Source organism: Bos grunniens, chromosome 10 (genome assembly GCF_055505025.1).
Source record: "Bos grunniens cultivar Pamir isolate PY7600 chromosome 10, Bosgru_T2T1.0, whole genome shotgun sequence".
Classification (NCBI taxonomy): domain Eukaryota; kingdom Metazoa; phylum Chordata; class Mammalia; order Artiodactyla; family Bovidae; genus Bos; species Bos grunniens.
In genome coordinates this window covers 25,575,455-25,589,263 of record NC_141174.1, presented here as the reverse complement: position 1 = coordinate 25,589,263, position 13,809 = coordinate 25,575,455, and the positions used below count along the sequence as shown (strand labels likewise).

The 13,809-nt window shown below is 39.7% G+C and overlaps 1 protein-coding gene across 33 annotated transcripts in view; it reads left to right on the top strand.

Annotated features, from left to right (window-relative positions):
- Nucleotides 1–13,809, top strand: part of FUT8 (fucosyltransferase 8) — a 361,102-nt gene that overhangs the window by 332,825 nt on the left and 14,468 nt on the right. For 32 of the 33 annotated variants that reach the window (XM_086320227.1, XM_086320238.1, XM_086320205.1 and 29 more), the window contains one exon: nucleotides 10,471–11,481. The exons of the other annotated variant lie outside the window; for it this stretch is intronic. In XM_086320227.1, the coding sequence (XP_086176353.1) occupies nucleotides 10,471–10,788 (318 nt within the window). In that variant the 3' untranslated portion in view covers nucleotides 10,789–11,481. Of the gene's footprint in view, nucleotides 1–10,470; nucleotides 11,482–13,809 lie in introns of those variants that run through there. 33 annotated transcript variants of the gene reach the window in all.

Genomic DNA, 13,809 nt, shown 5'->3' with positions numbered 1-13,809 from the left:
TTAGGCCTAAAGTCTGTTCCTTCAGCCCAGGGTTTCTCAACCTGGCACGATTGACTTTGGGGGCTGGATAAGTTGTTGTGGGCCCTTGTATTGTGCGCTACAGCATGGTTAGCAGCATCCGTGGCCAGTAGACCCTCATCTCAAGTTGTAACAGTCAACAGTGTTTCCAGGCCATTGCCAAATATCCCAGGTTGGGGAAGTGGGAGGGCAAAATCGTCCTTGTGAGAACCACTGCTCTAACTATAAAGCTCTAGAATTAAACAAAGGGCTTTCCAGGTGGCTCAGTGGTAAAAGAATCCACCTGCCGATGCAGGAGACGCCAGTTCAATACCTGGATCGGAAAGACCCCCCTGAAAGAAGAAATGGCAACCTTCTTCAGTATTTTTGCCTAGATAACCCCATGGACAGAGGAGTTGATCTTTGCCTACATAATCCCATGGGGTCGCAAAGAGTCGAACACACTGAGCCACTGAACACATACACACACTCAAAATTAAATATAAGCATGTCTAATCATTGGCAGATCTTACATGTAGGTAGACAGTGAGACTTACAAGTGCTCTGTGTTTTGCTTCCTTTCTTCCAGCTCTCTTTAATTAGGCCATTAGGCTCATTCTGGAAAGAAAAAAAAAATTTTTTTTTTTCCTTTTCAGTGATGTGCTGTAGAATTTTTGATCCTTATAGCCTCGCAACTCTTTTGACCCAGAAGTCAGGAGTTCTGTCACTTCATGATAATGGAAACCTGTCCAGATTTGAAGAACATATTGTTCATACTTCTTTGTTCTGTTTTATGCATAATATTAACCTCAGTGTGTTCTTCAGACCCCAGATCCAGAAAGACAGTTTATATGAAGACAGAGTGCTGAGAGGTCTGATTGTGTCCAAAGGAATAAGATTCGTGATTATATATTGTATTGTTCGTTAAAACTCTTGGCAAGTCAAAGTTCATCCAAAAGAACTCTCCTAATTTGAACCAATATTTTGTGTCCCAAAATAGATTTGAATATCTCAGACATTTTATGTTAGGGTTCAGAATAAAAGTTTAATAGTAAAAATACCTTATATTTATATAATGAGTAGCAGTTTGCTAAATGTGATCATCTCCTTTCTTGATGACTAATGGGTCTAGCGTTTGATATTGTGGAATAATTCCACACTTGGTGATAAATCTTTGAGCTTACTTGCACTTCAGTGTTTTTTGAAAATATTTTTAGTATAAAGGCATTTGATACAGTTTAATATTTTTATGGTGTGAGTGAAGTTGGTTGCTGGCTCATAGTTTCCTTGCCATAAATCAAAATTGGGATTTTTTTGAAAAATGCCCCCAAAATGTGAAGTTGGTTGCTGGCTCATAGTTTCCTTGCCATAAATCAAAATCGGGATTTTTTAAAAAAAAATGCCCCCAAAATGTCTCAACAACAGCAGCAGTGGAGTTTGAGAAAAACTCACTGATGGTATAAGTGTCGAGCTTTTAACTTCATAAGGCAGGGAATAAGAATGAAGCATTGTAGGTTCTGGGGTCACTCTACCTGGGTTTTAAATCCAACTTTGACCATTTAGTGACTGTGGCCTTTTAACAAATTACTTAGACTATCACTGACTTTTTTTCCCCTCCCTATAAAAATAGTAATAATAATACCTACTGCATAAAGTTTTTGTGAGGATTAAAGAGTTATTATAGATAAAAAGCACAGAGAATAGTACTGAGCAATATATTAAATGCAATGTTAGCTGCTATTATTTATATAGGAATAGGTATAGGACTATCTTTGCCTGTTAGACTCTACAGTATTTATTTGAGCAGCTCTTTTTCACATGGCCCCATTTCAGACTATATGTTCTCACATTTTAGAAGGAACATGAAACATGCTATTCAAGGACACCGTTACCTCTACTTATGGTCACAGGTGATGATTAGGGTCCACACAGTCATTGTGTGCATTGACGCATGTAACGTTCTTCATAAAGAAGAACAAACAGTAACATTCACCATATTAATTTCTATGCCAAGGTACCGTCTTAACTTTCTTTAGCTCATTGAAGGACAGCATCACCATATAATGAATTTTAAAAAACAAAAACTCTTCATTCCCAAAGGGTGAGTGATACGTAACAGTATTTGCTGTAGCAAATGTAGGTAAACTTGTATATAGTTTTAACTTTAGGGAAATTAATCTGCAGGCTTTCTATATATGCCACAGGCATGCTAGAAAGTGGGAAGGGGGACAAGAAAATAAAACAATGAGAACCAAATCTAAGCCCAGAATAAAACATGGACAACCAACTTTCAGATTTTCCTTGATGATAATCTCATTTCAAGAAATGGTGAGAAGGAATAAAAGTTTAGACTCTTCTTCATAATGCTTTGGCAATCCTACAGTTTCAGTCATGTAAACTTTCTGTCTCCTGTATACTACTACCCTTTAGAGCGTTTATGCTATATAACAAGTGAGTTTATCTGTTGACAGTGTGCTATTGTAGAAAATCCTGGAAGAATAAAATGCATTGTTGGAGGGAAATTGCAAGGCCTGGTTGAAGTCTGAGAAACTATAGGCAGAAATGTCATGACTCCTTAATCAGGATTCTTTATAAGGTTTTGGATCCATTCTTCTCAGCCTGAGGGCTTCTAAAGATCCTTGGTTTTGTATCCACAAATAAGGTCTGGGAATTGTCTCTCCTTAAGTGAAAAGTTTTTAAAAGCCAAGAATATGACTCTGCTCTCTAATTTTGTTACTGTTGTTACTCTTAGTTTTCTGAATTCTTTCATCAAAGCTTTTTCTCAAAGCCAGGTTTGTCCTAAAAGCTTCATAAATTGAAGAAAACAAGCTTTAGGATTTAGTCTGAAATTTAGAGGCAGTGTTTTTCAAGAACATCCACTAAGTTTTGAAAGCTATGCAGTGAGTCACACTCCAGACTATTTTACCAAATACTCTAACCTTGTTCTGTGTTACTGGAAGTTGTGTATACCCTAACCATCATCTATGTGGTTTATTTTCATATTTAACGAAACAATCTTAAATCTGAAGCAAAGAAATTACATTTGGAGAAATAACAGCAGTTGACAGCTCACTCAGTTGCAGATGGGCAAAATATCAGAAGGGTTTTGTTTTTTTTAATACTGCCCGCGAACTGAAATGGACTGGAATGGGTGAATTTAACTCAGATGACCATTATATCTACTACTGTGGGCAGGAATCCCACAGAAGAAATGGAGTGGCCATCATGGTCAACGAAAGAGTCCAAAATGCAGTACTTGGATGCAATCTCAAAAACGACAGAATGATCTCTGTTCGTTTCCAAGGCAAACCATTCAATATCACAGTAATCCAAGTCTATGCCCCAGCCAGTAACGCTGAAGAAGCTGAAGCTGAATGGTTCTATGAAGACCTACAAGACCTTTTAGAACTAACACCCAAAAAAGATGTCCTTTTCATTATAGGGGACTGGAATGCAAAAGTAGGAAGTCAAGAAACACCTGGAGTAACAGGCAAATTTGGCCTTGGAATACGGAATGAAGCAGGGCAAAGACTAATAGAGTTTTTCCAAGAAAATGCACTGGTCATAACAAACACCCTCTTCCAACAACACAAGAGAAGACTCTATACATGGACATCACCAGATGCTCAACACCGAAATCAGATTGATTATATTCTTTGCAGCCAAAGATGGAGAAGCTCTATACAGTCAGCAAAAACAAGACCAGGAGCTGACTGTGGCTCAGATCATGAACTCCTTATTGCCAAATTCAGACTGAAATTGAAGAAAGTAGGGAAAACCACTAGACCATTCAGGTATGGCCTAAATCAAATCCCTTATGATTATACAGTGGAAGTGAGAAATAGATTTAAGGGCCTAGATCTGATAGATAGAGTGCCTGATGAACTATGGAATGAGGTTCATGACATTGTACAGGAGACAGGGATCAAGACCATCCCCATGGAAAAGAAATGCAACAAAGCAAAATGGCTGTCTGGGGAGGCCTTACAAATAGCTGTGAAAAGAAGAGAAGCAAAAAGCAAAGGAGAAAAGGAAAGATATAAACATCTGAATGCAGAGTTCCAAAGAATAGCAAGAAGAGATAAGAAAGCCTTCTTCAGCGATCAATGCAAAGAAATACAGGAAAACAACAGAATGGGAAAGACTAGAGATCTCTTCAAGAAAATTAGAGATACCAAGGGAACATTTCACGCAAAGATGGGCTCGATAAAGGACAGAAATGGTATGGACCTAACAGAAGGAGAAGATATTAAGAAGAGGTGGCAAGAATACACAGAAGAACTGTACAAAAAAGCTCTTCACGACCCAGATAATCACGATGGTGTGATCACTCACCTAGAGCCAGACATCCTGGAATGTGAAGTCAAGTGGGCCTTAGAAAACATCACTACGAACAAAGCTAGTGGAGGTGATAGAATTCCAGTTGAGCTATTTCAAATCCTGAAAGATGATGCTGTGAAAGTGCTGCACTCAATATGCCAGCAAATTTGGAAAACTCAGCAGTGGCCACAGGACTGGAAAAGGTCAGTTTTCATTCCAATCCCAAAGAAAGGCAATGCCAAAGAATGCTCAAACTACTGCACAATTGCACTCATCTCACACGCTAGTAAAGTAATGCTGAAAATTCTCCAAGCCAGGCTTCAGCAATATGTGAACCGTGACCTTCCTGATGTTCAAGCTGGTTTTAGAAAAGGCAGAGGAACCAGAGATCAAATTGCCAACATCCACTGGATCATGGAAAGAGCAAGAGAGTTCCAGAAAAACATCTATTTCTGCTTTATTGACTATGCCAAAGCCTTTGACTGTGTGGATCACAACAAACTGTGGAAAATTCTGAAAGAGATGGGAATACCAGACTACCTGATCTGCCTCTTGAGAAATTTGTATGCAGGTCAGGAAGCAACAGTTAGAACTGGACATGGAACAACAGACTGGTTCCAAATAGGAAAAGGAGTTCGTCAAGGCTGTATATTGTCACCCTGTTTATTTAACTTATATGCAGAGTACATCATGAGAAACGCTGGGCTGGAAGAAACACAAGCTGGAATCAAGATTGCTGGGAGAAATATCAATAACCTCAGATATGCAGATGACACCACCCTTATGGCAGAAAGTGAAGAGGAACTCAAAAGCCTCTTGATGAAAGTGAAAGTGGAGAGTGAAAAAGTTGGCTTAAAGCTCAGCATTCAGAAAACGAAGATCATGGCATCCAGTCCCATCACTTCATGGGAAATAGATGGGGAAACAGTGGAAACAGTGTCAGACTTTATTTTTCTGGGCTCCAAAATCACTGCAGATGGTGACTGCAGCCATGAAATTAAAAGACGCTTACTCCTTGGAAGGAAAGTTATGACTAACCTAGATAGCATATTCAAAAGCAGAGACATTACTTTGCCAACAAAGGTCCGTCTAGTGAAGGCTATGGTTTTTCCTGTGGTCATGTATGGATGTGAGAGTTGGACTGTGAAGAAAGCTGAGCGCCGAAGAATTGATGCTTTTGAACTGTGGTGTTGGAGAAGACTCTTGAGAGTCCCTTGGACAGCAAGGAGATCCAACCAGTCCATTCTAAAGGAGATCAGCCCTGGGATTTCTTTGGAAGGAATGATGCCAAAGCTGAAACTCCAGTCCTTTGGCCACCTCATGCGAAGAGTTGACTCATTGGAAAAGACTCTGATGCTGGGAGGGATTGGGGGCAGGAGGAGAAGGGGACGACAGAGGATGAGATGGCTGGATGGCATCACTGACTCGATGGACGTGAGTCTCAGTGAACTCTGGGAGTTGGTGATGGACAGGGAGGCCTGGCGTGCTGCGATTCATGGGGTCACAAAGAGTCGGACACGACTGAGCGACTGATCTGATCTGATCTGATCAAGTTTTAGAACTTGGAATCTCATTTACAAAAATGGTTGTAGATGTCCATTTTAAAGACTGTAAGTAATCGACGTTTTTTTAAGGAGCAGTCAATATTTGTTCAGTAGTTTCTCAGTCATTAAAATCACCATAGGACAAATTTTTTCCCCCTAGGACACTTCCTGTGTGGCACTTAATGCAACATTCTTGTGGCATTTTCTGTTGTTTCATTCCAAATCACACACAATACAACTGGCTTCGTCACACTTTGCATCAGATTTTGAAAAGCCCAGAAGGAGAAGCCAGACACTGATTTTATTTCCAGACAGACAGCTCTGGATAGGGATCTCCATGGAGGTGTGGTTATGAAATAGCAGCAGATACTGTCCTCTCACTGAAGAGCAAAATAGAGCAGTTTACAGTAAAAATGTACAGATACCCCAGCCAGCCTCACACAGAGACACGAGCCCACTTCCAACTTTTCACACTTGGGAGATCTTTCTGGCCCTGTCTATTTTGACAAAAACCCAGTATCCCATCTGCTCTCAGAAAGATTTGGAGGTTCATGCAAAGCTCAGCTGGCTGTTAGGGACAAAATTCAGACTTTCCTTCCTTTTTAAATTTTTTTCTTAATCCAGTCATATCTATGTTTTATCCCTTGGCAGGATTTTTGCTTTTACTCATAACTGTGTGCTTGCTGCTAAGTCGATTCAGTCATATCCGACTCTTTGCGACCCCAGAGACGGCAGCCCACCAGGCTTCCCTGTCCCTGGGATTCTCCAGGCAAGAACACTGGAGTGGGTTGCCATTTCCTTCTCCAATGCATGAAAGGGAAAAGTGAAAGTGAAGTTGCTCAGTCGTGTCCGACTCTAGCGACCCCATGGACTGCAGCCCACCAGGCTCCTCTGTCCATGGGATTTTCCAGGCAAGAGTACTAGAGTGGGAACTGTGTGCTTAGTAGTGTTCTAAAAACAATAGAGTGACATGTCAGCAGTGAGTGAAATAAGGCATACTGCATGTGGCCATCCGCTGCTTTGCAAACCATAGAGACTGCTTCTCTCAATCATGCTACCTGTCAAGTATCAAAGATGAGTATTGACATCAGCTGGAAGGCATCATTTACCTGCTATGTGATTTGGGTTTGTAACGCCCAGAGAGGACGCCTGGAGTGATTAAATGCAAAGATTGACACTATAGTCAGCTTTCTAACTCTTTACAGTAAATTGCCCCCTGGTTAACATAGAGAAAAAATTTAATTACTCGGAATATACGGAATATACGGATCTTAAGGATTAATATCACCAGTGGTCTTGCATCTCAGCTGCTGGACTGGTATTATACATGGAGCAGTATTCATTCAGAAGGTATTTATTAAATGGCTACTTTGAGGCAGGCACTATTCTAGGTTCTTATCCTAACACTCTAAGGCAGTTGAGTGTGTGGTTTAGAGACAGAGTCCTAATTACATTTCTGCCATTTCAGTCAGTTCAGTTCAGTCTCTCAGTCTTTGCAACCCCATGGACTGCAGCATGCCAGGCTTCCCTGTCCATCACCAACTCCCGGAGCTTACTCAGACTCATGTCTGTTGAGTCGGTGATGCCATCCAACCATCTCATTCTCTGTTGTCCCCTTCTCCTCCGGCCTTCAATCTTCCCCAGCATCAGGGTCTTTTCCAATGAGTCAGTTCTTCATGTCAGGTGGCCAAAGTATTCTGCCATTTACTAACCCCTTTATTCATTTTGTTTGATTTTTGAAAATTTTTGGAAATATTAGTATAGTTTCTTCAGCTATAAAACATAAATAATAATAGTAACCAAGTCATAGGGTTGTTGTGAGAGTTAAATGAGTTGAGAAAAAGTGTGTGTACAAGCCCAGCTATTAGAACAGTGGTCAGTAGGCTCATCTGCTCTCATTATTGCCATTATTATAAGAAGGAGCCTTTTATTGGCCCACCTCTGTATCTGAAAGCTCTACCATTTGTAATTTCTTTGGCTTAAGAAAGTATGTATGTTATCCATCAGGTTAATACATCAACAACTATTGATTGCTGCTGTTGTTGTTCAGACACCAAGTCAGGACCGACTCTGCAACTCTGTGGACTGCATTATGCCAGGCTCCTCTGTCCTCCACTATCTCCTGGAATTTGCTCAAATTCATGTCCTTTAAGTTAATGATGCTGTCTGACCATCTCATTCCTCTGTCACCCCCTTCTCCTTTTGCCTTCAGTCTTTCCCAGCATCAGGGTCTTTTCCAGTGAGGTGGCTCTGCATCAGGTGGCCAAAGTATCAGAGCAACTATTGCTACCAAACATAAACTGATCATTAGGAATACCCTCAAAAGAAAGCACGTTCCTAAGGGTGTGGGACTGAAGGCAGTGTTGTTTTTATGAGAATGAGAAGTTAATTAGTGAAAGGGGAAGACACATCAGGGTCCATTGCCATGATGGACATTGTGGTCATCCCAAGGCAGTATAAGATCTAGCATCCCTGACTAGGGATAATTGAAAAGGGGGTGGAGGGGCCCTGAAAATACAACTCAGGTTTTCCCAAGGCCTGCCTTGGCCTTACGCTATTAAAATGTGAGCATGGGGAATAGGATCTGCAAGAAAACACATGCTTAGCAGTTAACAAGTATACACATTCTGCCTAGGTTCAAAACCTGAATATGCCACTTAATAATAGTATAACTCTGGCCATTTTCCTTAACTGATCTTTGACATCCATAAAACAAACATGATAGAATATTATGGGACTCCTGACAATTAAATTAGACCTTGGAAGCAATGCCGACAGAAAAACTAAGTAAAACTCAGTAAATATTAACCTCTGTCATTGTTATTGTACTTTGCTACTATTGGAGCTGCTTTAATTATTTAGATTCTTTCCAAAGTCTTCACTTGATTTTGCGTACCCTATATGGGCCTCTGACTAAATATGAAGTTCAAGTTCAAAATCTTTTTTGCTTCATTTTGTTATAGTTTGAGTATTCTACCAGTGATGTCAGTCATACTGTGACATTCCCAATATAAAATTAGTTTGTTGACAAAGTAGCAGATTTGAAAGCAAACTTATTCTCTTGGTTCTATGTCTAGTTGAAATCCTAGCACTAGAATTAGTCCCTATCTGCAAAATTAAAAATACTCTCTAAACTTCAGTTTTATTTGCAAATTACATTTGGCATTTAAGAAGTGCCCCTCCAGTTCCTGAAATTCGGATTTTTTTAAAGACTTAAGTTGATCATTAACCTAATTAGATTCTATTTACTCATAACACTTAAGAATTCAGTTTTGATACTGTGAATGCCAAAGTTTTTAAGGACTACTGGGTACCTTAAACTGCTCCACTGAGAAGATTAAGAGTTATTATTAGCATCATTTTAAATATGTCCAAAAGTATTGATATAGGGACAATAAAACCAGAGAAGGCAATGGCATCCCACTCCAGTACTCTTGCCTGGAAAATCCCATGGACAGAGGAGCCTGGTGGGCTGCAGTCCACGGGGTCGCTAAGAGTCAGGCACAACTGAGCGACTTCCCTTTCACTTTTCACTTTCATGCGTTGGAGAAGGAAATGGCAACCCACTCCAGTGTTCTTGCCTGGAGAATCCCAGGGACGGGGGAGCCTGGTGGGCTGCCGTCTATGGGGTCACACAGAGTCGGACACGACTGAAGCGACTTAGCAGCAGCAGCAGTAGCAGGGGCAATAAACCTTCATTAACTGAGATAACTACAAGTGGAGATGCAGAAAAATTTGACTTCAGTTGAGTCCTCTGTTCATAGTATATAGTGGAAGAATTTTCTAAGTAAAATAGTATTCTCTTTTGTTTTCACTTATTCTTAAGTTTCTGAAACCCATTTACTAGATAATGAATATATTTGTTAGTTGTTTAAAATGTTATACCTCCATTAAGATCGTTTACCTTTGTTAGCAAGTCTAAAGTTCAAGGACTGTGTCATTTCAGCTGCCATCCAGTGAGAATGGTAGGTGTTCTTTGGACAGAGGAATCTTTTAAGTAGCCTTAAATGCATCAGGTAGATGCACCTTCCCCAAAGCTAGTTCATCTTGTTTCAATCTAGACTGCTGCTATCTACACATCACACACAAAACTCTTCAGAACAGAAGTGGCAGATATGTTTTAGCTCGTTTGGCAATAGTTGATTGTCAGTAATTACATGAGTTTCTGAGACCAGATCTAAGTTAGCGGGAAAGAGTATGTGATTTATTAACACTGAATGAAAGAAAGGGAGCAGCAGCATTTGTGTAAAGTGTTTATAATCCTGAATCTTAAAGTTCACCAAGGGCACAGACTATGTTATTTTTGCCCAGCACTCTGTGGCTCTTGATAAGTGTTTATTCTCAAAATACTTTGCACTACATGTACATATCCTTTTTTTTCTCTGCCAGATCCTAATTGTAATTGTCTTTTATGTTTAGAAAAAAGATACAGGCAAAGAAATGAAGAATGACTTTGTACCATCATCTGAGAGCAAATGGACTTTGACTAGAATCTACTCATTCTCTCAGCCCTGGTCCTAGTTTAGTCCCTGTCTCTGGCAAGGGCTCTCAGAGTGCTACAAAGGCGATCTCACAGGTACTAACAGATTTTTTTTCATGCTTTCCCAAGGTCTGTCGAGTTGCTTATGAGATCATGCAGACGCTGCATCCCGATGCCTCTGCAAACTTCCATTCTTTGGATGACATCTACTATTTTGGAGGCCAAAATGCCCACAACCAGATTGCTATTTATCCTCACGAACCTCGAACTGCGGATGAAATCCCCATGGAACCTGGAGATATCATTGGCGTGGCTGGAAATCACTGGGATGGCTATTCTAAAGGTGTCAACAGAAAACTGGGAAGGACGGGCCTGTATCCCTCCTACAAAGTTCGAGAGAAGATAGAAACGGTCAAGTACCCCACGTACCCTGAGGCTGAGAAATAAAGCTTAGATGGACCAGAAAGACCACCAAACTCAGTTCAAACCATTTGAGCCAAACAGTACATGAAGAAGGCCCCAACCTAACAGCCCGTGGTTAAAATTAGTCAACATCTTCAGCATCAGGAGCAGCTGGGATCTGACAGATGCTTCATTGGTGGAATTGCTCTTTAACAAGGGCTACAGTGCCCGTAAACCCATGCACAGTCCAATAATGTACTCACGTATAACATGCAAACAGATTGTTTTCTACGTTACCCCTTCTTTCAAGACTATGTCCCCATGAAACAAACACTGCCACATTGTGTAATTTAAGTGACACAGACATTTTGTGTGAGACTTCAAACATGGTGCCTATACCTGAGAGACTTGTGTGACCAAATGAGATGACTTGAATAGTTCCCTCTTGTGGGGAGCTTGATTCTTAGCCAGTGGTGGTATTGTAACCACTGAATTCACTCCAGTCAACAGAATTCAGAATGAGAATGGATGTTTTTGTCTGGAATTTTTTTTTTTTTTTTTTAAGTAATTGCACCGGTTCATCCACCTCATCATTAATAAGTGAAGGATACAACAGAAATTAAAATATTCACACTCCATTAGGAACTTTTGTAAAACAATGCCATGAACAGATTCTTTAGTACTCAATGTTTCTGGACATTCTCTTTGATAACAAAAAATAAATTTTAAAAAGAGGAATTTTGTGGAGTTTCTAGAATTTTATATCAGATGATGATGTAGCCAGCATTATAATGGAAAATGATGATAAAAAGAGGAGTTTGACGATTTTTCTGCTTTACTTTTTTATTTTTCTGTTTTGGATTGAATGGCTTAGCTCAGAGAGTCATTGGTCCATTTGAACACTGAACACTGAGTGTAGTTGGTGCACGTTACAGAGTTGCTCAGAACACTCTTTGGGAGTTTTTATTTTACTGTGAATATTTTGGACCTTGTTTATTTGTTTTAATTAATCAAATAATTGTACTCCTTGCTGTCAGAGGAACTATCCCCTCCATTTCCGAACTAATAATTTCAGGCTTGTTCTTTCTTATTGGGGCTGTTGTCACTTTTTGTGAGTTGAGTCCTGTTATTTCAGCCAAGAAATGATTTTGTACCCTTTGCTATCATGTCCTGCTTTTGAGAGTACCAGGAATCTGTGGTGTTGGGAAGCTGGCTCTGTTTCTGAAATGCGTGTCCAACAGTATATAGAGTTTGGTGAACAAAGTAGAGGGGAACCGGTATGAGACCAAAAATGAATTTGGGATTATCTCATCCAGGTATTTCTTTTTAGTAATTCTACATCAGAATCACTTCAAAAGACAAGACTTTGATACCCCCTACGCTTTCTCTCTGAACGTCACTTTTCTCCTTATAAGATCACTTCCTCTTTTCAGCGGTCTGCCTCTTTATAGATGCCTGGAAGGAGTATTTCATAGCATCGTTTTACCTTCTGAAAGAAAATTTTGATCCATATAGGAACCAGTATCAGGCCTGGTATTAAATTTTAGGAATCCTAGACAAAAAAATCCTGTCCTTCATGTCATCTCTAAATGAAAATGCCTGTGTATAAAATATCCCCACCAAACTTCCCTAAATTCTTCGTACTTTTCCAGTCAAGTCTCCCAGATCTAACTGTTTAGTATTAGTAAGCAATTTTCAATTTAGTTTTGGTACAAGTAAGTCATTTGAGACAAAAATTTCCAGCTGAACAGAGGTACTTTGAAATGCGAGTTATTTTCTAATTCTCATCTCACTTGTCATCAGAGCATGAGTAACCATGGGTTTTTATTTCCTCTGCTGAGATATCTTGTTTTTATTCATTATGAGCTCATTTTCTTCTGCTTCCTTGAACATAGTTGTTACAATTGCTTTAAAACCCTTTTCTGCTAAGTCTAATACCTAATTAATCTCAAAGTTGGTCTCTATTTGTCTTTTCTCTAGAGAAAGAATCACATTTTTCTGGTTATTCAAATATTAAGTAAATTTAGATTGTATCTTGAATATTGTAAGTGTTTATGTTGTAGATTCTGTTATATTCCTCTGAAAAACACGGATGTTTTTGTTTGTGCAGACATTTAACTTCATTGGACTCAAACTGTAAACGGTGTCTTGGGCAACAGCACAAAATCTAAATTATTTTATCTTTACCTGGAGTCTGCCCCATACATATAGGGTTTAGGAGTCAACTAGAGATGAGGGTAGATTTTACACATAGAATTTGAAGCCCTTTCTTTGGCTTTCTGTATTCTGAGATTTCCATCCTCACTTTCCAGCAGCTGTCATTGCTCTGATTCTGTGACGTCCTCTGCTTCTTCAGCCAGAAAGATGGCAGTTTTCTATCCACCTAAAAGCCATAAAAATGGAAAACTCATCTTGTACCTTTCCCTTCTTCCAAGTTCCAGTCTCTTTCCAGAGTTCGTCTGCTACTTCAGTGACTTTGAGTAGCTTTTTCGTATTTTGTCAAATGTTGATCATTGTTATCCATTGGAAGATCTGTTCAGTAGGTGCTAAAACTTTGTCATACAGGAAGTGAAACTCTGAAGCAGAGATTTAAAATGAAAAAGTATGGTGGGGGATGGAAGAGTCTCTGTTTAGATTCTGACCTTAATAGCTTTAAGCAGGAAGAAAAACAAAACTACCAAATTGTTTAACCTGCGGGTGTGAATGGCTAATGAATACCGCTGACCACTTCCTTCTGAATAGCTTTTCTTAGCCACGTTTTTGCAAATCATCAAGTACATGCCATACTGGCTGCCCTGTTGGGACGACTGACATTTCTTCATCACTGTTGTAATTTCTCCATGAAAATCTGGTTCTTTAAAAGTCTGCATGGTTTTGGATCAAGTGGCCAAGGCAAAGATTTGGGTCTTTTCCTTGTTACTAGACCCGTTTCTGAAAGAGCCTTACCTAGAACAAAGTTATTAGCCTGGTCTCATTGAATTTGGATACCAGCGAAATGCACACTAAAGACAAAACAGTTAACAAAAGTTCTTCCTGGTCCTGCCACTCAAGTCTGATTTAGTGCTG